This window comes from Nothobranchius furzeri, chromosome 1 (assembly GCF_043380555.1).
Source record: "Nothobranchius furzeri strain GRZ-AD chromosome 1, NfurGRZ-RIMD1, whole genome shotgun sequence".
NCBI lineage: Eukaryota > Metazoa > Chordata > Actinopteri > Cyprinodontiformes > Nothobranchiidae > Nothobranchius > Nothobranchius furzeri.
Genome location: NC_091741.1, coordinates 43,188,163 through 43,213,371, shown reverse-complemented (window position 1 = coordinate 43,213,371; position 25,209 = coordinate 43,188,163). Strand labels below are relative to the sequence as shown.

Below are 25,209 nucleotides of genomic sequence, written 5' to 3'. Positions count from 1 at the left end.
AAGAAAAATGGTTGTAGGAAGTCCTTTGAAGAGCCGAAGGAACCAGAAAAACTGCAGAAGAAAACCTTCAGAGATATAAAAGCAAACTATCAGACTTATGTAGTGATGTCTCCCAGAATGGCAGCGATGTATGATGCCCAAAATAATGTTTATAAACAAAGAAAAGCTCATCTAGAGAAAGATGTTCAGGTACAATATGAAACTGAGATTCTTCCTGCTAAACAGCAGGTTGAACATCTTCAGGAGGATCTAGATAAAGAAATCCAGATTCATTCTGAAACCAGGGCATCGACTCAAAAGGTTATCGAAAATCTGACAGTTGAAAGAGACGCTCTCAAGAAAATTGGTTGTAGAAACTCCTTTGAAGAGCCGAAGGAACCAGAAAAACAGCAGAAGAAAACTCTCAGAGACATGAAAGCAAACCTTGAAACTTATGTAGTGCTGACTCCCAGAATGGCAGCGACGTCTGATGCCCAAAATACGGTTTGTAAACAGAGAATAGCTCAGCTAGAGAAGGAGGTCAAAGAACTAAATGAAACATTCATTCTTCCTGCTAAAAAGCAGGTTGGCCACTTTCAGAAGAAACTCGATCATGAAATCCAGAATCATTCTGACACCAAGGAGAAGAATAACAAATTGATTAAGGAACTGAAAGCAGACACAGATAAACAACAGAAAAAGAAGCGTCGCAGGTGGTGTTTTAACCCTTACATCTTAGCTGTGCAATGTTTTATAGATGCACTTCACCCCCAACACAAGTCCTGCCCGGAACATGTCACACAAAAAATGTTTTAGAGGTCTGCTCACAGGCCACTTGTTCTTCACCGGAGGATTTGCTTTTAGCATCGTCATTCTTTAAACTGACCTGAAGTTAAACTTTATCAAGATAAGGCAAACTTGGTCAAAACCTTTTAGAAAAATATTTGATTAAGCTTTGGTAATTGTTATAAGGGCCTAATGTTGCCAGTTAGGGTTAAAAACAGGCCAAGAAAGCTTAATAATTGTGTTAATTGTTTTGGCTTTTAGCTACGTTAGCTTACAGCCTCCAATAACCCATCTGTTTTGTAGATAGTTTAAAAACCAGTTAGCTTCAAGATTTCACAACTCAATCAAAGTATAGGTTTACGTCTAAGTTAGTAGAGGTTTAGATGTCTATACTTACTGAAAAGCCAACAGACAAGTGTGACGTAGAATGTCCCGGTCAAGGAAGCACAGCTAGCTGCTTTGGCTTTTGTCAAAATTATATTAGCTGGAGAGTTTACAGAGTTTCTTCAGTGCAAAAGACTAAAATCTTGTGTTTTGCTTTGACAAAAGTATAACTATCGTTCACTGAGACTCAACAGAGATCAGAAGGAAGATATGGGTGATAATTTTAGTGCTTATGTGTAATAGTTAAACATTAGTTTAAAGTTAACTCTGACTGATGTTTAGTGTTTGTATTTTAGTCATCTTCTAGTTTTTAGGCACAATAACACACAAGGGTCCTTCAGGCGTGTTCACGTTTTACCCCAGCAGGTAATGTTGAGTTAAGTAGCTTATGTCATGTTCTGTGTCCCTTTGTTCCCCAGCCCCTCCAGTTCCCACTCCAGGTTCCCCTTTTGTGTTTCATAGCGCCCTCATGTGTCCTTTGTCTGCATCTCATTTATGTGTCTCCTGTGTTCCTTTAGTCTTCTCCAGTCATCCCTCTGCAGTGTTTATAGTTTCAGCTTTTCATTTTTATTAGTCTCTTTAATATGTTTTGTCCCACCGGTTTTTGTAGTTCTCCTTCCCTTTAGAATTTTAGTTATATGGTTGCTTTTGTGTTTTTAGGTTCACTCTTAGGTCATGTTAGTTTCTTCCCTGATTAGTCATTGCTTTCACCTGGTCCTCCCCCCACACTCCACACACCTGCAGCTCATCTGCCTCCCATTATGCCCCAGTGTATTTAAGCCCTGTCTTGTCTCTGTGTCTTGCCGGTCCATTGTCATGGTCAGTGTTGTTTTGTCCGTCTCGTGTGTTCTCCTGATCTTGCTCATGATGTCGCCATATCAAATATTGGCGACAAGGAACCTGGAGAACTCAGAGCCTGCTGTTAGAATGACGACGGGGGCGAGCTTCTTTTTTTCTTTTTTCTTTTTCAAGACGGCGGGGTTCAGTTAATGTCGGACGACGAAAAGACTGTGGCTGCCGGAGTTATGGCTGTTTCCATGTTGGGGTCGCTGGCTGCATACGACTGTCAAACACAGACCTGGGAGGAGTATTGTGAAGTGTTGGAGCACTTTTTTGAAGCAAACCAGATAACGGAAGCAGGCCGGAAGCGAGCCATATTGTTGAGTTCAGTGGGCAGCAAGACGTACAGTCTGATGAGGAACTTATTGAGCCCTGATAAGCCGGGGGATAAATCGTTCACAGAGTTGACGAGCTTACTTCAGTCACATTAAATGTGCAGGTCGACGCCCTCCAGGGACCAGCAGAGGAAGAGGGAGGAAAAGAGCAGCATAAAGGACAGAAGGAGAAACCGGAAAACAAAACAACAGAATGCACACCACATGTGTGAAGCTGCAGATCAACAAACCAGTGAAGAAGAGGAAGTGTTTACTATGCTCAACATGAAAGAGTCAAGGATGGAAAGGGTCGATCCCATTACAGCACAGTTGGACTTAAATGGTAAAATGATCCATTTTGAAGTGGATACTGGCTGTAGTGTGACAGTTTTGTCAAAGGCTGAATATGGGAAGTTACGGCAAGACGGTTGAAGCTCAAGAGTTGCAGGACTGTTCAGTGACTTTGAAAACATACAGGTGAAAAAAGTCCCCACCCTAGGGATGGCAAAAGTAACTGTAACACATAAAGACAAAGTCAGGCAGCTGCCAGTCATGGTGGTAGCAGGTAGCGGACCAAACCTGTTAGGCCGAGTGCGGCTAAAGGAGCTGAAAATGGGCTGTCTACAGCTCCCTAAAATAGAACAGCATCCGCTGACCTTGCAAGATGGGCTAGAGAAAAATGAAGAAGTGTTCAAAAAGGAACTGGGTACCTGGAGGGGTCCACCAGCAAAGATACACATAAAAGAAAACGCAACGCCAAGATTCTACCAACCAAAACTCGTACCATACGCAATGAGGAAGAAAATGTAGACCAAGCTGGAGAGACTCACAAAGCAAGGCATCATTGAACCAGTGAAGTTTTCGGAGTGGGCGGCACCAACTGTTCCAGTATTAAAGCCAGATGATACTGCACGCGTATGTGGTGACTACAAGCTAACAGTTAACCAAGTCTCAAAGCTGGAGCAGAATCCAGTACCAAAGTTGGAGGATTTATTTGAAAAGCTGTCTGGAGGTGAAAAGTTTAGCAAACTGGACCTTAGTCATGTATATCAACAAGTCGTTCTGGATGAAGGGTCCAAGTCATATTTCACCATTAACACACACAAAGGTTTGTTCCAATTTAATCATTTACCCTTTGGTGTTTCCTCTAGTCCAGCTATTTTCCAGAGAATAATGGAGAGACTGGTGGCAGGAATCCCAAATGTGGCTGTCTACTTGGACGACATCCTGCTGACGGGTAGGAACAACTGCGAACATCTGGAGACCTTGAACGAGGTGCTGAGAAGACTGCGAGAGGCAGGTCTGCGGGTGAAGCGGAGTAAATGAGCTTTCGTGGAACAGGAAGCAGAGTTCCTGGGCTACAAGGTGGATGCATCGGACCTCCACCCCCTGCCAAACAAGGTAAAAGCCATACAGCAGGCACCTGCACCCACAAATGTTACAGAACTGAAGGCCTACCTAGGCTTCCTCAACTACTATAACAGGTTCCTACCAAACTTGTCAACGCTGTTAGCTCCTTTACATAAACCATTAACTCATTCACTGCCAGCCGTTTCCTGATCACTAACGGCCTTCGCTGCCAGCGTTTCTCACCGTTTTTACTGTTTTTTAAGAGTCATAGAACGTTGCGCGCTTGCATGATGTCGATGCCAAAACAACCAAAACAAAGAGGAGACTCACCTCTTACATCAGGAAGAATCTTTGTGTTTCGAGCGTTATCCGTTCTTTCATAATCCGTCGTCGAATTGTGATCGGCAGACGCTTTTCTGGTTCGCGCCTCACTTTTTTTACAGGAACGGCCCAAAACGATCTCCTAACACATGGATGTTCTGCTTCCTGATCACGTGATCTGTGACGTATGCGGATGAAGATCAGCTTCAGGGCTGAGATGTTTGTTCTCTCAGCGCGGGGGCTCGTTCCGATGCTCAAATAGTAAAAAAAATGCAAATGACGACTTTAGTCGTCATTGGCAGTGAACGGTTGGATCTAAAATGACGATTTTAGTCGTCAATGGCAGTGAATGAGTTAAGGAAGGAGACACTGTGGACATGGCAGGAGGAACAGGACAGAGCATTTGAGCAGTCAAAGAAGCTAATGCAGTCATCAGATATGTTGGTGCACTATGATAGTCACAAAGACTTAATACTGTCATGTGATGCATCACCTTATGGGCTAGGGGCCGTGTTGGCACATCGCATGCCAGATGGACAAGAACGACCCATCGGGTTCATGTCACGAACCTTAACCACAGCAGAGTCAAACCATTTCCATCTAGACAAAGAGGGTTTAGCTGTGATTTTTGGCATTAAGCGCTTCCATAAATACCTACATGGAAGGAAGTTTATTATTTGCACAGATTATAAGCCATTGTTGTCACTGTTCAATGAGAAGAGAGCAGTGCCTCAGATGGTTTCTCCCCGCATTCAGCGATGGGCTGTAACGTTGAGAGCTTATGAATACGAGATTGTTTATAAGCCCGGGAAACACCATAGCAACGCGGAAGCACTGAGCCGACTACCTCTACTGTGGCATCCCAAGGAGGAGGAAACGGAGGACCGAGTTCTGATGATGGAGGACATCACGCTGGCGTCAGCGAGGGAACTGAGCGGGTGGACACGCAAAGACCCTGTGCTGTCCAGAGTGTTCCAGTTGGTCCTTCGAGGCTGGGCAACACAACAAACTGATCCAGTTTTTCCAGCCATACGTGGTGAGAAAAACAGAGCTGAGTGTGCAAGATGGATGTGTGTTGTGGGGGTCATGAGTGAAAATCCCTCCACCAGGAAGGAGTGCACTTCTACAACAGCAGGGAATATCCTTCCCTACCTTCTTCTGCAGTAAGGCCTGAACCTCACCCCTGAGCCTACTCATGACAGAAGCTCCATCATTTCAGCTGCACTATAGCCTGGTCAGAGAGATGCTCAAGAGTTTGGGTGGTAATAAAATCAGCATTGAACTGACTAAGGTCAAGCAGACCGATCAGGTGTTCCTCTGGAATGCCATTACAGACAAATCTAACCATGACTGACTGATTCTCCACATCTGTCCCTAGTTCCATCACTATTGATGCAAAACCCAGCATAATCTGCTTTGTCATAATTATCTTTGATCTTTTTAATACCATTTTTGCCAGTGTTGCAATAATTTAGTTTTGTATGTTGTGAGATGTGTATTTTGCATTTTCTGGGATGTGTTTGTTTATTTCATTAAATTTGGCGTCTTTGACCGTGTGTAGTCAACCATTTTTAAGAACAGTTCTGCAGAGAAATCATCATCGCTTTCCACACCGCCACAAAGTGGCAGTTCATTTAGTGCTAGGAACTGAACTACTTCTCCAATAGTTTTACGTAGTATCTGTTTTTCTCAATTTGTGTGGGACTTATTAATGTAACGTGACGGAGGTGCCATTCCACCAAAGGTTATTAACCTTCTCTCCATAGACGCCTCTGACACAGTACTAAGCTGCATGAGACCGCCTCAAGGTCATGCATTCGCCTCTAAAACTGTTTTCTTTCCAGCTCAAGAGAAGATTGAAGAAAGGACTCTTTCCTTTTAATAAATCAAAGAACTCTATTTTTAATTAAGCTAATCAAACAAAGTGTTAGTCAATAATAAGATGTTGACCGATCTGCGAAATAACAATGTTGTGATTAATATGCTTTAATAAGTAATATGACTTTAATCTAGCTGCACTAGACATGCTGACTACATGTAATGTAAACGCATGACACATTGCTTTTACTGATCCAATCGGAACCATCCTTTCTGAAGCGTGGCATAGTCTCTGTGGTGTTTATATATCTGTCCAACTTTGATTCGACCAGAAATCAAAACATCCAGATTAATAAAACCAGTTCCAACGCCATCTTAAGTTCAGTTCTCAAGATCTCACTGGAGTTCACCGCATGCTAAGCGAAGTATCGGACCGGCCATCCGGACTTCCCTTTTTTAAGCAAAGAACCAACAAGCTGGATAAAATTTGTTGCATTTTACCAACCAAGCAATGGTTCCTTTCAGAATAAAAGCTGAACTCACTGACCCAAAGGGGGCCCATCTGACGCTGTGAACCACCTGTCGCTTTTTACCTGGAGACAATCCAAAGACTAGTTTGTCGTACTGCTGACGCTATTGTTTCCCCTGTGGCCACTCTTTGGGACATTTCAGACCAGGCTTTTTCATTTTTTATGTGGCATTGACTTGATGCATGCTTTGTGAATCCCTTGTCCTTTTCCAGTGCTGTTTTCCAATTATTAAATCCCTGTTTTGTGAAAGCCAAATCCCTATCATTGTTCCCGCCCAAATTTGCAACATGGGAAACAAAAGCACGCATCCAGCTTTACTGAATGTTCCAGCCATGGTCTCCCACAATACCAGGCAGGGCAAAATGAGCGCATGTTCTTCCCAAAATGGCGCTTGGGTGGGTTGGGACGGTGCGGGCTGTGTCACCCACAGCGACGGCTAGGTTGGTAGCGACGGGGACAGCAGGAGGGGCTGTGGTGCTTGTGCAACTGGTTGTTCCAGTACTGCCCTGGACACGGGGGGTTGTAGCGAGTTGAGAAGCACCGACGAGCCAGCTTCTGCCGCTAGTGCCTTAGCACTGATGCTAGGTTTAGAAAGCAGAAATCTGCGCATGTCGACTCGGTTCACTTCAAAAACAAATGAAAGAAGAGAACGAGGCAAACTAAAACCTTGAGAAAGAGTAACCAAATTATTCCAGTGACCGACAGCAGAAGAAAACTTCTACCAGCGACTGAGCTCAAATAACAACAGTGCATCTCTGTGTTTTGCTGCTGACTGTCTGGGAGCGTGTGAAGTGAGTGAGACGACAGAGAACGAAGTGCAGTGGCTGGCCACACCCTCCCTATGCATCTACCAATCAGGAGCTACTTTGAATGAGAGAGAGAGAGGAGAGCACTCTGACCCTTTTTCATCAAATCTTTTCAAATTTGGAATTTCTACATGTCATCGCATTTGGGGGGGCAGTCGCTATTTTTAGGGGGGCATTGCCCCTCCTTGCCCATGCCTACATCCGGGCCTGACCTTAACAAATGTAATCTGACCTGACCTTGCTTGTTGCCCCAAACCAACTCTGAGCTCAGGACAAAGGAATTAGAAACTGGATCGGGTCGCGCTCAGAGGATCTGCGCAGGAATGAAAATGCCTTCTTCATTTAGAGCAAACTGAGGAAATAATTATTTTAGTAACTTGGATGATATTATCTCTGATGCGGCGCAGCTGGAGACAACATTTTCAACTTTAGATCATAAATCAGATCATGTTTTCTTTTCAGTGAGCATTAGGAAGATCTGAATGAACAGAAAAGGAGAAAAATGTGATGAACAACTTGTTTTATGTTATTTTTTATCAAAATGTTGAATTTTTTTCTTTTCTCTTTTTAACAATATATATATATATATATTTCTTTTGTAATTTTTTTCTGCATTTAATTTTTTTTCTTCTCATGAAGCACCTCGTGATTTTTATATTCAGAGGCACTATATAAAAGATTGTTTTCTTTACTTCTTCAGGCAAAGTTTTATTACGATGGAAATTGTTTTTATTTTTCCAGACTTATTTAATATTAAGTTTTTAGACCCTAGTTTCCTTTTCCATAATGCAGCCCCTCCCCTACCCACCAACTGATTTTTACATTTTTGAGGTTTCTGTTTGAAATGGCATCACATTATAAAAAAAAAACATTTTTCAAGTAGTTGCTCAAAAATGTGTTTTCCTAAAATTGATAAAAACTAAAGTCAGGTGTGAGAATTGGAAGTGGTCAGGAAGGTTGGACAGAATAAAGTATTATAATTCCAAAAGCCAAGATCCTCCTATAGAAGCAGGCTTTCAGGAGGTGAAATAATCTCTCTTTCTTCATGCAGAGTTTCAGACTTTCATCATTCTGAACACTGCTAATTAATTCTACAACGGGCTATCAACAAATGTCATTCTTTTATTAAAGGATATTCTATATTCTGTAAGCATCCGTTTGCAACGATTCCCGTTAAAAATCCTTTTCAAAATTAGCTTCCCTCCCACCTCACTTGAAAACAATGTGCTGCTGGCCACCGGACCACAATCCTGCAGGGTCACATCATCTACCCGAGAGCGAGCCACGTCCGCTCGCTGTCTCATCACCGTCGAGATAATGAGAGTGGAGAAAGGTTTTGTTTTACCTCTGAGGATTCCAGTGCAGCTGACTGGGTGACAGGTATTTGCAGCTGTTGGCCCTGCTGGCACGCAGACAGAAAGGCTCACAGAGGCTCAAATGAGAGCCAAACTGCCGGCACCCCCCTTTTTTTTTACCTTATATAAACCCTTACGATGCAACCAAAGATAACCTGATGGCTTTGATGTTTTTCCTTTGTCTTGTGATGTTGTTTGTGGCCTTTTGTGCCTATAAATAGAACAAAAGTGTTCTGGGGTGACAATTAGCTGCTGACAGATCTTCATTCTTTTAAGACAAGTTTTATTCATGACGTGCTATCCATCAACATGCAACAACATTTTCAGAGGACAGCGTGCAGGGAGAGTGATAGAACGTGGAGTTGAGGACACAAGTCAGTCGTCTGCTGGCGCTCAGAAGTTGTAAACAGTGAGAACAACCCTGTGAGCCCTGTGGGTACAAGGGGCAGACGTTTAATAGGGCGGCACCTGACCTCTAAGCGATCCATCCTGAATGGAAAGTGGCAGGGAGGTGTCTGTTTTGGTGAGCAAGAAGGAAGAGGAGGAGGGATTGGGCAGTGATGGAGGGAGATGGCAGAGAACAAGGCACAGGGATTAAAAGTCTGCTCATTCTGAACTATTCCAGGGACAAGAATCCAATTCCCAAAAGACCGGCAGACGACTGAGTGAGTCCATCATTTCTCGTTGGAGAGGAGGATGTCCAAAACAGCAGCAACACTACCTCCGCCCTCTTCTCCTTCAGCTGTTCAGACTCATTTAAAGAACAATACTTTCCCACTCATTTATCTGTTGGTTTGGTAGCTATTTATGGGAAGTGTCCTTTTTTGCTGTAGCTTTGTCTCCGGGGTGGGTCGGGATGTTTATGGCAGTGGATGAGCACCATTAGGGTGCCTGTACTTGTACTGTAATCTGGTTCATGAACAAGATTTTGTGAAATGACTCAAGGAGAGGATGAAGACATTTTATAGTGCATTAAAATGTTAAGGGCTCAAATAACCCTACTCTAGGACCCACAGACGTATCTGTGTCAGGAGCTGCCTCCTCCCCTCCAAAGACCAAACAATACATTCTGTTTGCTCTACATGGTCACGCCCGAGTGGATAACAGCTGATCTGACGAGGAGGCCAGGCATAACACCATGTTGTACTGACAGACACAGGTGGATTAAAGCAGAGCGGTGATGGACGTGATTGTGCAGGTGAGCAATATTAGAAAGGTTCAACAAGAGGGCAGGGTCAAAGATGCTGAGGATGGCTGAATTTTGACTCGAGTTTTGGCCCGGTACGAGACAGCTCTCTGGACCATATTAGACACCACAGAAGCATTTAGGAGTTTCATCCCTGCTTGGCGTCTTCCTAACTGCATCGTCCTTTCTGCGGCTCAGCCCTCATCGGCATGCCTCCTCCTCATCATCGCGTCTTTCTCCGGCTGGATCTATCTGATGTGCAAACCCCTCAAGTAACAATACCGTCCATCCGTAGACCTCCAATCTTTTCTTGTACCCAAGATGGCAGAGACGCGCATGGTTCAGTAATACAATACCACTGTCAAAGTCACTTTGAGGATTCCTATGTAAAAGCTGGCAGGCGAGTCCCAAAGTGATGGATCTCCCTGCAGCCAGGAGCAACTGGCTCTGCTCCCTTCAATCAACGACGTATTAACAGCAATAAAGTCTCCATTCGTAGGAGATCACACATCCTCACTTTCTATTAAATCTTCTTTGTTCTTACAAATGAGTAAATACTATCAGAGTATATTTTGCTCTTTCTTTCTTTTTTTTTTTTTGCATACTTTGAAATCTCCTCATGAGTCAACCAAGTTTCCTACCTTTCTTTGTGGGCTCTGGCATCTTGAGCCGCAAGGCAAGAAAACTGTCAGGGATTCAGAAGGAGCGGGGTAGATGTGGTCAGAGCAGTGCGACTTGAAGGCGTCTAGAGCCCTCTCAGTCCAAGAGGGACAGAGATGCAGCTGGAAAAACAAATCTTGGATCCCTCGCACCGCGATGAGTGAAGCTGAGGAGGATGCAAGGTTTGGGAATCTGAGTTGGGGAACAGAGGTGGACCAGTGACAGATCCAGGGGGGGACTGAGCTTTAGGGCTTTTATTTGAGAGCTGGCATGCTCCTCCTCCTCCTCCTCTCTGTGGTGGAGCTCTGTGTAAAAAATTACATCATCAATTCATCCATCAGTCTGCACAATACAAAATTTGCTGGTTTGTGTTTTAGCGGTGAAACAAATATCAAAGAACTGGAAACGCCCAGGGAGCTGAAGGCAGTTTGTACTTTTGAAATCCCATTTCAGATTCTAAATCAAGACTGAAACCTTTCTTTTGCTTTTCCAAATTAGTTTTTAAAGTAAACCTTAAAAATGGCTGACAATCACAATCACACTTGTTAAAGGAGACCCTTCCACTGTTCTTTATGAAACAACAGCAACTCCAGCAGCAAATAAAAAATAAAACTCGTGTTCTTTAGAAAAACATCCTCTCACTGGATGCCAAATCCGGAGAATGGGATATAAACGGAGAATGTGTTGTCGTTGCCGCAGGTCTGAGGATGATGCAATGCTCTTCTGTGGTTACTCTCAAGTGATTGGCAGCACAAACTCACACAGTACTTGAGCTGTTTTTCCTCCTTAAAGAAAAGTTTGATGTGAGGAACTGAGGTCTATTCCTGATGGATTTAATCCATTGGTAATGCTGCCCAAGAACAGCAGGCTTATCAAACTGGCAAATGGAGGCTAAAGGACCTATACATAGAAAGCTGTCATAAACCTTGACATTTGACTCGCGCATCTCAAATAAATTTGGATTTATTAAGAATTAAGAGGCTATTTTAGTCAAATTTCAGCTCTTTGATGAGAAACCAATGAGGGTGAAGATGCTGGCTGCTGTTGGAGCAACAACAGTCTTAACTGGTCATTTTAAAAGAATACCAGTAATAGCCAACGGTTCAGTTAAGTCAGACATGTATTTCATTAAGGCTGTTCATAAGGAGACCCCTTCCAAAACAATTGTCTGTGTTGTTTTGTTGCTTTTTTTGGTCACCCCCTTCCCCCCACTTCAGCCCATTTATATCCAGAAGTGGGCTCCGGGCTTAGGGAAATGTCACGTGGAGCACTAAACCATTTGGTGCTGCCCGAGACACCAGTGAGCTGACATCACAGCGGAGGTTTAGCCATTAGATCACAGCACAGAGAGGAAACTCCAGGAGGAGCTTCGAGAAGGAGAACACTGACACCCTCTGGTTTTCGAAGCACTCGTCAGCAGGTCGAGGGCAGGTCAGGCCACCGAGCAGAACCTGCTGTTTCTGTGTGAAGAAGCAACAAATCAAAGCTTTTTTTTATTTTAATATCAAAATCACACGTCCAGGGTCCCTACCAAGTATGTTTAGGGGTTCCTCTGTTTAAACACACCTGATCTTAATCAGTGAATGATGAAACAGGCTGATGACATGAACAGGTAAGTCAGCCATTGAATCAGGTGTGCTGCAGCATGCTGGATAGTGACCCCAGGAGTGAACGCCTTTGGTCCAGGTTATTACATTTATTTTGTTTTATTTAGCTTTGCTTGAGATTTAATTTTCTTGTGTGTAACAGAAGTCTAAAGGTTTACAAAACAACAAAAACGTTCTTTTTGTAACACCATAAATACATGTTACAGTTTTTCTCAGTCGCTTTGGTGCGTTTCTCAGATCAGAATTAAAATTCTCATAACTATTAGTTCAACCTCCACAACATTTAGTCATTTGTGCACATCATAGTAGCAATTTCTCCTTTCTCTGAACAAACTGCAAATGATTGTGGACATGTATCAGTTGCTTTCATACATTTCTCTGCTGTTTTTTGACATTTCCATTTGCTTATGTCATGTCAGTCAAAATGAATTATACTTATGGATGCTGAATAGTCACTCTCAATAAAACTTATAGTCTTACTTTCATTGCTTGAGTCATTACACACAAAATTGTTGAACTAGTTATCAAATGTCAAATATCAGTCATCTGTCAAGCAAATTCTATACCTTTCTTTATCATTTTATTCTGGAAATGTCTCCTAAATTGAACAATTGATAACAGGTGAATTTCATCTGTCACTCATGAGGAGGTGAATCCTCAATTGGCAAGCATATATGAACTGAGCAGGAGCTAGTGTGTACCATTTCTATACTTCTGTATACTTCTCCACTCCAGGAGATACTTTCCTTGCTGCATTGCGAAGGATGACATCTGCTGTGATGTAGATGAAAATATGTGGCCAGACAGACAGACAGGAACGTCTGGATGTGCCAGAATGATTTACTGTACCTGTATGTTACAGTACTGTGCAACACTATGTACTGTTACATGTACTGTATATTGTTCACATTTGTGCACAGCTCTACCAAAAGGGTGATTTTATGTTTACATGTATTCTACAGTAAACAAGTGACTGTAGCATATTTTTCTTTTGCACAATGCTGTAGAATTACAAACACTTCTATACAGTAAAAATGTAAAACGTACGTATTCAGTGTCTCAGTTACTCCCAAAACTCCCATAACCTCTACAGTAACTTTACTGCACATTTCAAATGGCTGTACCAGTAGGGCATAGTGCTGTCTTGAGCATTTTCTGGTGTCACCAAATATTCTTGCAATGGAAAACACTGGAATTATAACCTGTCATGGTGAAAACATGACAAAGCCATTTGACTATCTTGTTCATAAAGATGGTGTCAAGACTTTTCATTTTGATGGCACTGACAGTTTCATTGACATGAATACTTGCTTTTGAGGAATGGATTATCAATTTTGAGCATGTGACGTGCTTTTGCAGGCTATCCACTAGGTTTTGCAGTTTGCACTAATTGTTTTGAGAAATGCACTAACTGCTGTGCAAATGTTAATAGTGTTCTGAGAAACGCACCAAAGCGACTGAGAAAAACTGTAACAGCAAGCTTTGTGATTAAATTTATGATGTTATTATTTAATGGGGTGGGAGGGTAGTTTGTAAATTTATATATGCACACACACACACACACACACACACACACACACACACACACAGACAGATTTGCTAATTTGCTGTCCCCCTCTCATGAAAGAAAAACTGAAACATGTTAGGTTACTAACATCCCATTCCTCCTATCATGCATGCTAACATTTTAAATATTTTCTTTGCAAAATGACTTCAGGTGAAGATTCTTGTTTTTGTTTTAGTCAGTTGTCACTGCACAGAGCTAAGTTCCACCTCACAATTTGTGCCAAATACTCTAAAATATCTCACAAACGTTACCTTAGATGTGTAACTGTTTGGCATTTTGAGAAAGAAGAGAAGCAGCTGAAGAGTTTTGTGTATAATATGTGTATGGCGTGTAAAAGATGGGTAAATAAATGATGAATCGGCACCGTTATTTTCTGATATTACATTTTAATGCCGACATATTTATCATAGACCAATAATAATGAACATCCCTAATGTGTGTGTGTGTGTGTGTAGGTGAGCTGCTTTCCTACACCCTCCTGTGTTTAAGAAAGAGTAAATATCTTTATTTCTATGACATCACAAGTTTTAAAGAAGCAAAGTATAAAGACGAAACAAGCTCCATAAATTTTACAAATGTCTCCCATGAATCTCCTGCAGCGAGATCAAGGTGTCCCGGCTGAACTGGTAGGTGAGCTTTCTCTTCACCTTGAAGATGTGTCCAGACCGAGCGTAGTTCCTGAGAGCTCGGGACATCTTCTGGTAGGTCATGGGCCTCTTGTTGCCCTTCATCTGTCCCCAGAGTATCGCCACCTGCTCCTTGTTCCTGGAGGAGAAGCAGAAAACGCCATCCGCCGCTGCCGCCGGCATCCAGGACAGGCAGTGGGCCATGCTCGGGTCCTCCAGCATCTCAAACAGGAAGTGAAAGAGTCGCAGCCTTCTGCCTGGAGGCGTGGAGCGAGCTGTGACTGGAACGCACGATGAAAGAGACTTTTAAAGGAATGTTTACACTAGACGTGCTAAAGAAGCTGCTGCTGGTTACAGTTAATTATTTCCTCAATTCCAGCAATTCCCAGAAAAATCTCTTCAGTGATGGGGGATCTTTAGTGCGTGACAAACGCTGCGGTTATCAGATAGCTATGTAAATAAGCTCCTGCGCCAAGCCACGCACAGCTCCATTGTGTTTTACAGTAAAGGGCAGGTCTCTTATTTACCCTCTTGGTATTATTTCCCCCAGGCTAATCACAGCTGTGACAATAACAGTATTTGATGACCAATAAAAAGGAGAACTCACCTCTCTCTGCTGCTGGGTGCCTTGTTGATGCAAAGTTTTCCTGTGACAACGTTGCTTTTGTGCTTTGACCGGACTCTGGTTGGACATTGTGTGCCAAGGAGGTGTGAAAAATAGGTTTGATGTCCTTGGACGTGGGAGAAGGTAAAAAGCACAGTGTCAGGCTGAAAATACACCAGAAGTGCGCAAAGTTGTGCGCTCGTGTTCTTACAGATGGCTCGAAGCAGGTCCAGCACTGCTCACATGGTTGACTCCCATCTACAGGTCTTTCGTGCACAGGCACAGTTGCTGGAGAAAAGGAGAACCTCCTGAAAGACTACACTTCAGTTGCATACAAGAATCAAATGACCCGTTGGTTCCTCTTACCAGCATTTTCGGTGGTGTTTTGTCTGTAGTATTCCTCTAAGAACTCTAAGATCACTTCCAGATCAGACTGACTGTCCTGGAAGGAATTCTGACAAAGAGAAATAGTTAAAAATCAACTCGTTTGTGGAGATATTTAAAGAGATGCAGGTCTGCTCTTTACCATCTCTGGCGTGCGTCTGATGCAGTGTGGTCCTTGTAGTTTGGGAGAATTTCACGACTGACTCCGAGTCCTCGGACTCTTCTTATACCCCCCATGGGAGTGGGTTTTCTGTGTGTCGCTAAACGTTTTCTGCACCCTGAGCTGTCTGGAACAATGACCACCAATCCCACAAAGCCCCAGCACCAGTTAACCCATCAACAAAATCTCCCAGTACTGACCACATCCTCCCCGCTGAGGCAGATAAGACCAAACTGGAGACAGCTTCTGCACAGAGCTTTCTTTTCAGGAAAAACACACTTGCTGGCATGTTTTTCCTCTCAGGATGTGTCTTAATTTCATATTTTGTGGGCCTGTTGTCATACTTTATTGCAGAAGGGTGACTGCCAAGTGTGTTAGCACAACCCTTCTAAGGAAGATAAAGAAATGTAGCTGCAGCGCTGAAAAACGTGTTTAAAAGACTTCATGACAAATTTAAAAATGAATAGCAAACATTTATTTAGACACAAAAATCATATATACATGGTAAATACATGGCTTTTGTTTTCTCCGCACTTAAACACCAAAACATTTGTGCTTTTTCTGTAAAAGAACATTAAAACAACTAGTTTCTCTATCAAATCTTAATTTATGAACAACAAAAAATTTCCCCCTGGGATTAATAAAGTATTTTTGAATTGAATTGAACAAAAGTGCTGCATATTTATGATCATTCAGCTCAAATTTTTAAGATTTTTTGTGTTAATCCTCTTAAAAATGAAAATTATATTTAGATCAAAAGACGTATTTTTGTAGATGTTTTGTTTTTAGGGTTCATTAATGCATTTGATCACCTGTTGAGTCACAAGATGTTGAATCGCATTTTTTGAAAAGGTCAAAAACGTTTCGCAAAGGTCAGCCTGTAAACAACACAATGCAGGTTTTCCAGTCCATGAAAATCAAAGTGTCCTCTGTGAGGCCAGAACATGACTTGTGAGAAATATCTCATAAATGTAAGAATTAAACTAAAGATGAAAAGATTTGATGCTTCTTCATTTGAAAGTGTTGAATTTGCTCACAAACGGACAAAATGAGATTCGCCCATTTAGTGAGTAACAGTAACAGTTTAAGATGCATGAAGCTTTTACTTAAATGTACACATCCTTCATGATCATATCTACAGATTATTTACAGAAACTGCTGAGGCTGGTGGACATCGCTGCGACTTTATTCTTTAATAATTAACAGTAGAATAAGTTAGAATTGGCAGGATTGTTCTGAAGGCTTGAGAGAAGTGAAAAAAACGTTTCACTCTGAACCTTTGAGCTCGATATTTTAGAGTTTGGTTGAATTGTGTGAGGCAAAGCTTGAGGCCAGGTCGTAGTCTTCCTGCAGCTGATAGTGTCCGTAGTACCAACCGGGCCAGTCTGCAGTTGCAGAGCCGCAGTAGCTCTGTTCAGATGGGTGCTCCTGCTGGCTGTGGACTTCTTCTTGCTTGGGCTGGCAGGGCAGGTGCACTGGCACCTGTGCAGAGCCCAGCCGGTTCAGGATGTCTGGGTTGAACTGGTAGGTGAGTTTGCGGCGCACTTTGACAATCTCACCTGTGCGGCTGTAGTTTCTCAGAGCTCTTGCCATCTTCTGATAGGTCATGGTCTTGCGGTTTCCTTTGCGCTGTCCCCAGCACTCGGCCAGCTTCTCCTTGTTTTTGGAGATGAAGTGGAAGATGCCGCTGCCGCTGTCCGTCCACTGTATGGAGTCACCCATGCTGGGGTCGTTCAGAGCCTCGTGGAGGTACTCGTAAAGCCTGAGCTTCTTACGACCTGAGCAGAAGGATAAAATGATCATTTAGCAACGTGTGCACAGAAACTTTTTACATTTTTCTGAAATTCCAAACATTTTCACCTTTGCTGCTCCTTGACGGTGGTAAGATGGAGTAGAAATGTGAGGGTTCATTTTGCACCGAGTGGCTTAGAGAGGCATCAGGCATGACCTGAGGCCAGGACTGGTACTGAAACGTTGAAGATTTAAATAAAACATCTATAAATCCCTTTGAATCAGAGCTGCTGAGGAGTGGATTCAATCATTGAATCAGGCAAGCTGGAGCAGGGAAACAACTAAAACATGCAGGACCTGCTTTAGTCTCTCAGTCTTATGAATGTAGATTGTTTTCAGTACTTACAGGCGTGTCGCTCCAGTCATACGCTGGAACCGGCATGTCAGACGGGTGTGTAACAAAGCAGCAGGAGATCTGACACTGGGAAGGTGACTGCGGGCTAACCAGGGTCTCATAATATTTGTAATCTGAAAGAAATCCATCAAAAATGATCAACCAGATACTTAAAAAGCAAAAGAACACAGCAGAGATGAACAAAGTACCTGGATCACAGTAGGAATGCTGCTGAATCACATCTATTGCATCCTGAAAGTGTTGGTTGATGTCATGGTCCAAAGACGTCTGCAACAGAAAAAGGAAAAAATGCCAGATGTGCGTAAAAGTTTGCTTCAATTACAGATGACTCTGAAGCATCCTAATAACTCACCATCTTAAATGTGTTCCCCTCACTTGAGGCCATTTCTGTCCCAACAAAGTGACTGATGCCACTCTTGTGCAGGTGCACATGTTGCACAGGTACATATATATGTATGACGCAGACCTGGAGTGTACCTGTTCCTGAAACAACCACATGATTAGACGGAGAGGCCAGTTGATTTAAATGCGTTAATGCCGTACACTTCTTCTTTCCTGGAAGCAGAGATCAGATCTGAGCATCCCTCTCCCTTGTATTGTTAAGATTACAATCTGCAAACAACAAAAAGCTCTTTTACTGCACACTCAAGCCAGGAATACCACCAATTTTCTGCCTGACCCCAGAATTTGCATACTGGGCGCGTGATAAATATCAAACATGCACAATATGATCAGGGCTGCACAGTTAGGTACTTTATTTCCACCTATAGATGTGATTCTGCATTATTTTGTGTTCTTGTAATGAAAACAAATTATTGCTTTTGTTTTACACATATTTGTATAACCAAATCTTCACTTTATTTTTCCCAAAGTTAGTGCACTAAATAAACGGCTTTTTATTCTAAACAATACCTGTGTCTTTAAATCTAAACTGTGCAACAAAGTAATGGAAAATCTACACAAATATGTGACTTTTTCTGGATTTTAGCACCAAATGCTGTAGTTTGCACTCAACAGTTGTCTTGGGCTCACTGCAGATCTGAAATCAAATTAGAAATGGTAAAAGTCATCACCACTCAAACGCCTAATTTACCTATCTACTATAAACACAGCCTCACTTAGCCGTGATTGTAAAAGTTAATGGTTAGTTAACACTCGGGTGAATACAGTAAAACAGGCCTGTGCCTTTTTTTCTGCAGCAAAGACAACCTGCCTGTCCAAATAAACACGGGCTTTTTGAGAAGTAATTTATCTCGGGGCCGCCGTTTTAAATATCAACCGACTCGTTCCTGAAGTTCCCCTTTTAGCTCGGTAAAAAGAGCGAAGGCCGGCAGGTCTGGGAGTTTGGCTGAAAACACGGTGGAAACACAGAGTTTGATATGCACGGATTAAAGAGTGAATAAAAAGTTACATAATCAGCTTCAGTCAGATGACGTCCAGGTGGAGGGATGGGATTTATTTTAATATTCCGGGGACATTTTTCTGTTTGTGTGTTTTTTTTATTTTGAAAAAAGAACCACTTTGCAACAGAAAATTACCGTGTGTGTGTGTGTGTGTGTGTGTGTGTGTGTGTGTGTGTGTGTGTGTGTGTGTGTGTGTGTGTGTGTGTGTGTGTGTGTGTGTGTGTGTGTGTGTGTGTGTGTGTGTGTGTGTGTGTGTGTGTCAAACAAAGATTCATTTGTGTGTTTGGTGCATGTGTTTCCTGTCTGTGCAGCAGGCTGATAAAAACAAAGAACCACAAACCTTGTCCCCTCTCCCACTCCTTCTTTCCCTGTTTCCATTCAGGGCGACGCTCCATAAATTAGAGACCACAAGCTGTCGGGCTGCAGTTGAAGCCTGACAGATGTGTTCTGCTGTTGGCTCTGCGTGGGTCGAGGACTTTACTCCACAAGGCTGATTTTAGCTCTTTATGTTCCCTAGCATTATATAATCTCATGTTACATTTAACCAATCAAATGTCCTATTTGCTCACATTGATTATTATATTGCACCTGCAGTATGTGCATCCAGGAAGTAGCACACAAAGCTATTTTAATAATAGCTGTAATAATAATAATAATAATAATAATAATAATAATAATAAGTATTATTATTATTATAGTATATTTTAAAGCTGACCTAAAACATGTATAAAATCTGTTGGAACTGATACAAGCCAGGACTATTAATAAGGTATCATATTTATTTATTTAACTGGTAATACCAACTGGTTACTTTACTTTGATCATAATATTGTAAGAGTGCATTATTCAATTTTAATCAAAGATTATTTTATGCAGCTGTTACAGCTGTTGCTGGTGTCCCAGAAAACTGACGCTGCAGAGGACAGCCAGCGCTTTGCCTCCTCCTCCTACCTGCACAGCTGCACTCACTTGGGCTGATCACCTCCTGAGCAGGGAGGGAGAGCTGCCAGGTGGAAGAAGAGACTGGATCTGTGCCAGTTCTCTCATGTGTGCCATTTGTTTGTGTTTTAATGGCTTTTAAATGGGTTTTAGTTGTTTAAGCTTGGTAAAGCTTAACAAATTTTAGAGGTTTTTAACAGATGAAGGACCAGAGTGCTGGTTTCCTCTTGGCTCCCAAACTTGTGTTTAAGTCAGTGGACTTTGTGTGTGAATGTTTGGGAGCGTTCAGATGTCTGTTTTCAACGTAAACTCTTGGCCATTTTAACAGTGTTTTTAGTACTTTTGGATTTGGAGCTTTTTGTCATTTTAAAATCCTTTAATAAAATCATTGTTTACCATTTTACCACCTGAAACGCATGCCTGAAACTCCCTGTCCTCCTCCTTATCCACCAATAGAGGACGTAACAGCAGCAAATAGAGGACACCGAGAAAACCCTTAAAATCTTTAAACATGTTTCCTAAAAAAAAACTGTTTGGAAAGCATTTGCATATTTCTCCTGCCACAGACTTTAAGGATGGAAGGGTTCGTGAGGGCATTTCTCTAAGCATTTGTGTTTCTTAGTCCATGTTACAACTTGGGATGAGGATTGCGTATTGAGATATGTGCAAAAACTCTCCCCTTAAACATCCCTCTAAACGAGGAAGCTTTACTTCTCCAGAGGCTGCGTTGATTCTTCTGGGCCCTGAGGTGTCTGGGACGGAGCTTCATGCAGTGGGAATGGATATTGTTGAAAGATGCATCACGGAGACACTGTATCCTCTGAATCAAACATTAAAGTGACAGCCGTGATCTCCATCAGCAGCAGTCATCATGATGGTGATATGAGGTAGTATTGGGTTTGAGAAAAAGTCATTTATACTTCTGTTATTACAGACTTGATGCAGAAAGGCACATTCAGATTTTAGAGCGCCGTATGCTGCAGCCACCAGGATTTCACTTACAGGGAAGTTCATGAAGACTGTACATGCGCTTATGTCTGTGTGTCCCTGTGAGGGACAGGCTACCTGCTCAGGTGTCGCCGGACTTCCTCTATAGGTGAAACTGGAAAAATTAAAGTGCAAAACTCCATTTATGAAATAATTCAACTTAGAGAGAACAGAGGCTCGGGAACCCTTTGCATGTGTTTTGGATTAACTAGCTGATTAGCCTGAACTGTTCAACACACCTGACTTCAATCAGCAGGTGATTAACAGGCTTCTGCAGCACCTGATGAGCTGCTGCACAGGTGATCCAACCCCTGAATCAAGTGTGTTGGAGCAGAGAAACATCAGCAGAATTAAATACCCCTGGTCTGGAATATTGAACCTTTCCACAATACTCTAATTATCTGGGATTTTGAATTTAGGGTTTTCATAAACTGTAAGCCGTAATCATCTAAATGATAACTGTGGGGCCAAAGTTTCTCCAAACGAAACCCATCCACCACAGGTGATGGAAGAGGACAGACCAGTTGACTCGTGGGGTGAAATAAAATGTTGTTCTTTTATTTTCTTACAGCTCCATCTGACATTTGTTCCCATAGTCAATCAGTTCTTTCTGTAAGCTCCAACATAATCTAACCTGCTTCAGCACGGTCCAAAACTGTTTGCCCCTGTCTCCATCCAACACACCTGTGCCCATTTTGCACCATGATTAAATAGAGGTGGAGACAGTGACTTGTTCAAAAGATCAGTGGGTTTGCCTCCATCTAGTGTCAAAACCAATAACTACATCTTCAGTTAAAATGGCTCATTCAAATGAAGGCTTGAAACATCTTGCTTTGCATGAAATGAGTCTATAAATGAACTTTTACAAAAAATAAAAACATTTCGAGTTTATTCTGTACATGTCACCTAGAATAGGATTCAGCAGTTTTATGTATGTAATGTGTGTGGGGATGGATGGATGGATGGATGGATGGATGGATCTTCATAAACCTGGGGAGGAATGCCTACCTGCTGGTCTTACCAGTCTACTGATCAGGAGAAAGATGCTCCTGTTCTGCACAAGTCAGGACAAGTTTGCAAGGAGACAAATTTTCTATCCATCCATCCATTTTCTGAACCTGCTTGTCCACGTAGGGTCGCGGGGGGGGGGCTGGTGCCTATCTCCAGCGGTCAACAGGCAGCAGGCGGGGTACACCCTGGACAGAGAGCCAGTCCATTGCAGGGCAACACAGAGACACACAATCATGCACACACACACACACCTAAGGACAATGTAGACAGACCAATTAACCTAACAGTCATGTTTTTGGACTGTGGGAGGAAGCCGGAGTACCCGGAGAGAACCCACGCATGCACAGGGAGAACATGCAAACTCCATGCAGAAAGATCCCAGGCTGGGAAGTGAACCCAGGACCTTCTCGCTGCAAGGGAACAGCTCTAACCAATGCGCAGCCCGGAGACAAATTTTCTTCAGAAATATTTAATTTCGCTCTCTTAACTCTGCAGCCAGAGACGTGAGGTTTGCCTTTTTCTCCAGCCTGGTGTTCCAAAGTAAAGGGAATCCCAAGGTGTTGTTTGCCTCTCCTACAGCCTCCATCTGCTCTGCTGCAGACTGAAAACTTTCTGTCTTTCTTTGTGGACAAAGTCAATGAGGTTAGATCTAGCATCTCCCCCTCAGCCTTATCTCTACCTCTCCCGACTCCAGCCTGGCCAATCATCCTGGACTGTTTGCTCCTGTTTCTTTGTATGAGTTAACCAAACTAGTTAACTCTATGAAGACCTCTGCATGCCCCCTCCACATCTTACCCTCATCTTTGTTTAAAAGTGCTTTTCAGTCCATCGGTCCCAGCGTGCTCTCCATTACTAATGCTTCTCTGGTGTCTGGTCAGGTCCCTGCTCACTTTAAGAATGCTGTAATCCACCCCCTTCTTAAAAAACCGAGTCTTGATGCCTCTCTCCATAGCAGCTTCAGACCCATCTCTAAACTCCCGTTCATCTCCAACATCTTGGAAAAGGTTGTGGCTAACTCTCTTTTCACATGTCTGAGTAGAACCTCCCTGAACCGTCTACAGGTGGTTCAGAACGCCTGTGCTCAGCTTCTGACCAAGTCCTCCAAACACACCCACATCACCCCGCTTCTCCTGCAGCTTCACTGGCTGCCAGTCAATTTCAGGGTTCATTTCAAGGTCCTGGTTCTGGTCTATAGGGCCTTACATGGACAAGCACCATCTTACATTGGTGATCTTCTTAGTCCCTACACCCCCAGCAGGTCCCTGAGGTCCAGTGATCAAAGCCTACTGGTTGTGCAGCACCAGACTAAAGGTCAAAGGTGACAGATCATTTGCTGCTGTGGTCCCCAGACTCTGGAACTCTCTCCCCCTGAGCCTGAGATCAGTGGACTCAGTGGTCTCCTTTAAACAGCTGAAAACTCACCTGTTCAGGCTGGTTTTAGTGACTTTCATCGTTCTCTTCATTCTGCTATTTCTACCAATTCTGCCTTTTTCCAGGATCAACTGATTATCTCTTTCTTTTCCTTTTTACTTTTCTTGTTATCTTTCCTTACATTTTTATCTCAAAATACTTTTCCCATTTCTATAATATTTTTTAATCATTTTTATTTTTAAATGTTGTTCTTGTGAAGCGCCTCGTCATTTTTATCTTGAGAGGCGCTTTGTAAAGATTGCTTTTTTCTGCTGTCACGCAGCAGGAAAGTGGTTGCAGGCTCAAAACTCAGCAGTGGCTGTTCTGTGTGCAGTTTATATGTTTTATATGTTCTCTTTGTGCACGTACACATGCACGTGTAGAGCTGTTATCAAGTTCTCAGGTTCCTTCACCAAACGTAAATTATGCTAGGTTTGTTGGGAGTTTGAAATTGACTTGCCCTCAGGCGTGTGTGTGTGCGTGCGTGGGTGTATGTGTGTGTGTGTTTCAGAGATTAAATGACTCATGTAGCCAGAGGAAAAGTTTTCTTTCTTTTAACATGAATGAACTGTAGCTTCACACGTACTTGTCTCAATTTATCTTTGTTTATAAAACTTTTAAAACTTTTTTAGCTAAATTTTCATTAATTACCGTAAATCCTCTAATACAGGCCCGGGCCTGTATTTGACTCAAGCTCATCAAGCTCCAGGCTTTTATTGGAAGGAGGACCAGAATTAGAGGCAGGCCTCTATTTCTATTTGAGCAAAATGAACTAATGGTTCACTGGAGTTTTTGACAATTAAAATTGCGCCCACATTTTCAAAGTTAAACACATTTCTTTTAACAACGGTAGTTTCTGCTTCAGTCCTCTCCCCCCTCCCCCTGCGCAGCGGCCGCAAACTCACTGATGCGCCTGCAGCCTCTCAGAGTTCCTGCTGCTCTAAACATTAAAATAATTATTTCATTTTCTGTTCCTCACTTCTGATTACCTTCAATGGTGTCTGTTTGTTGCAACCACCAGGTACAAAAACTAACTTGTTTTTATTTGACTATTTTTCTGTCCTGCCTGTTTATTATCTTCTGCATCTCCTCTCAATCCTAAAGAAAAACTGCTACCTGGCTTCATCTATATTCACCTCATGAGTTACCTTTGAACTGCAGTTCTAAAAGAGCTACCGACCGCAAAAACAGCGGAGTGCTCGCTGCTTGGCGGCCGCATCAGTGAGGTGCGTCACCGGAGGACAAAACAGGTGATGCGCCCTGCTCCACAGCAGCGAAACACATCAGGCGCAAATAAAAGATAGAAAACATTAAAGGAAATGAGCCGACATGAACAATCGTGTGTTAAATTAGTTTTTGAGGTGGCGACATCTGATTTGATAATGTTACTGTGGCCGTGCTCAGGACGCAGATGTCTGGAGCGCGTCAACAATCAGAAATTTGCATGCGCAAGCTGGTTAAGGTTAGGATGGGGGTGAGGGGAAGGTTAGATTGCAAGAGGGAAAAGGTCACAATTTGGTTAAATGACCATTTTACGGCAGGTGTCAGTACCGACGCTCTGGCACAGCGCGTTGCCTCCCGACGCACAGGAGCTCGTCACCTGCTGACAGCAGGCTGCTGTCTTTTCCGAGGACTGCATCTTGCCGGTCATTATCACGTGACAGCGACTAGTCGATGACAGGCATAAAAAGTCACTATAGAGTGGTGAAGTCGACTAGTGACTAGTTCATACAACCCCTGCTACTGCTCCCCAGAGTGTTCTGCAGCATAATCAGCACGTTCTCTTTGAACTTGATATCAAATTTTCGCCTCCTCTTCATCTCCGCACGGTTAAAGTTACCCTCGCGGTCTATCACTGGCAAATCAAAAGTGAGACGGATGACACAACCGCCCCCCGTACTTGCTTGTTACCACATTCCACCCGGCCACAATAAAAAAAACGGCCATTATTCACCTCCGCCGACTCCGACACCGGCCAAAATATGAGACCCGGCCGTTAATTGAATACAGGGCAATATTAAAGGATTTACGGTAAA

General features: G+C 42.8%; 3 protein-coding genes across 8 annotated transcripts in view; all 3 read right to left on the bottom strand.

Annotated features, from left to right (window-relative positions):
• mybpc1 (myosin binding protein C1) overlaps nt 1-10,545 on the bottom strand; it is a 90,782-nt gene extending 80,237 nt beyond the window's left edge. For 5 of the 6 annotated variants that reach the window (XM_015960373.3, XM_015960390.3, XM_054739766.2 and 2 more), the window contains exon 1: nt 10,311-10,545. In XM_015960373.3, coding sequence (XP_015815859.1) covers nt 10,311-10,332 — 22 coding nt within the window. In that variant the 5' untranslated portion in view covers nt 10,333-10,545. The remainder of the gene's footprint in view (nt 1-10,310) is intronic. The other variant, XM_054739768.2, reaches the window with a different exon arrangement.
• A 3,182-nt stretch (nt 10,546-13,727) lies between these two features.
• Nucleotides 13,728-15,354, bottom strand: spi2 (Spi-2 proto-oncogene). The gene is made up of 4 exons (XM_070553268.1): nt 15,322-15,354; nt 15,100-15,187; nt 14,737-15,021; nt 13,728-14,410 (listed from the first exon to the last, which is right to left on the bottom strand). Exons 1-4 carry the CDS (start codon nt 15,352-15,354, stop codon nt 14,073-14,075), a joined length of 744 nt encoding a protein of 247 aa, XP_070409369.1. The 3' UTR covers nt 13,728-14,072.
• spic (Spi-C transcription factor (Spi-1/PU.1 related)) lies at nt 15,182-19,308 on the bottom strand. Its single transcript, XM_015960456.3, has 6 exons — nt 19,167-19,308; nt 17,776-17,906; nt 17,612-17,690; nt 17,415-17,536; nt 17,138-17,243; nt 15,182-17,055 (listed from the first exon to the last, which is right to left on the bottom strand). Exons 1-6 carry the CDS (start codon nt 19,219-19,221, stop codon nt 16,571-16,573), a joined length of 978 nt encoding a protein of 325 aa, XP_015815942.2. The 5' UTR covers nt 19,222-19,308; the 3' UTR covers nt 15,182-16,570.
• Between the last annotated feature and the right edge of the window lie 5,901 nt (nt 19,309-25,209).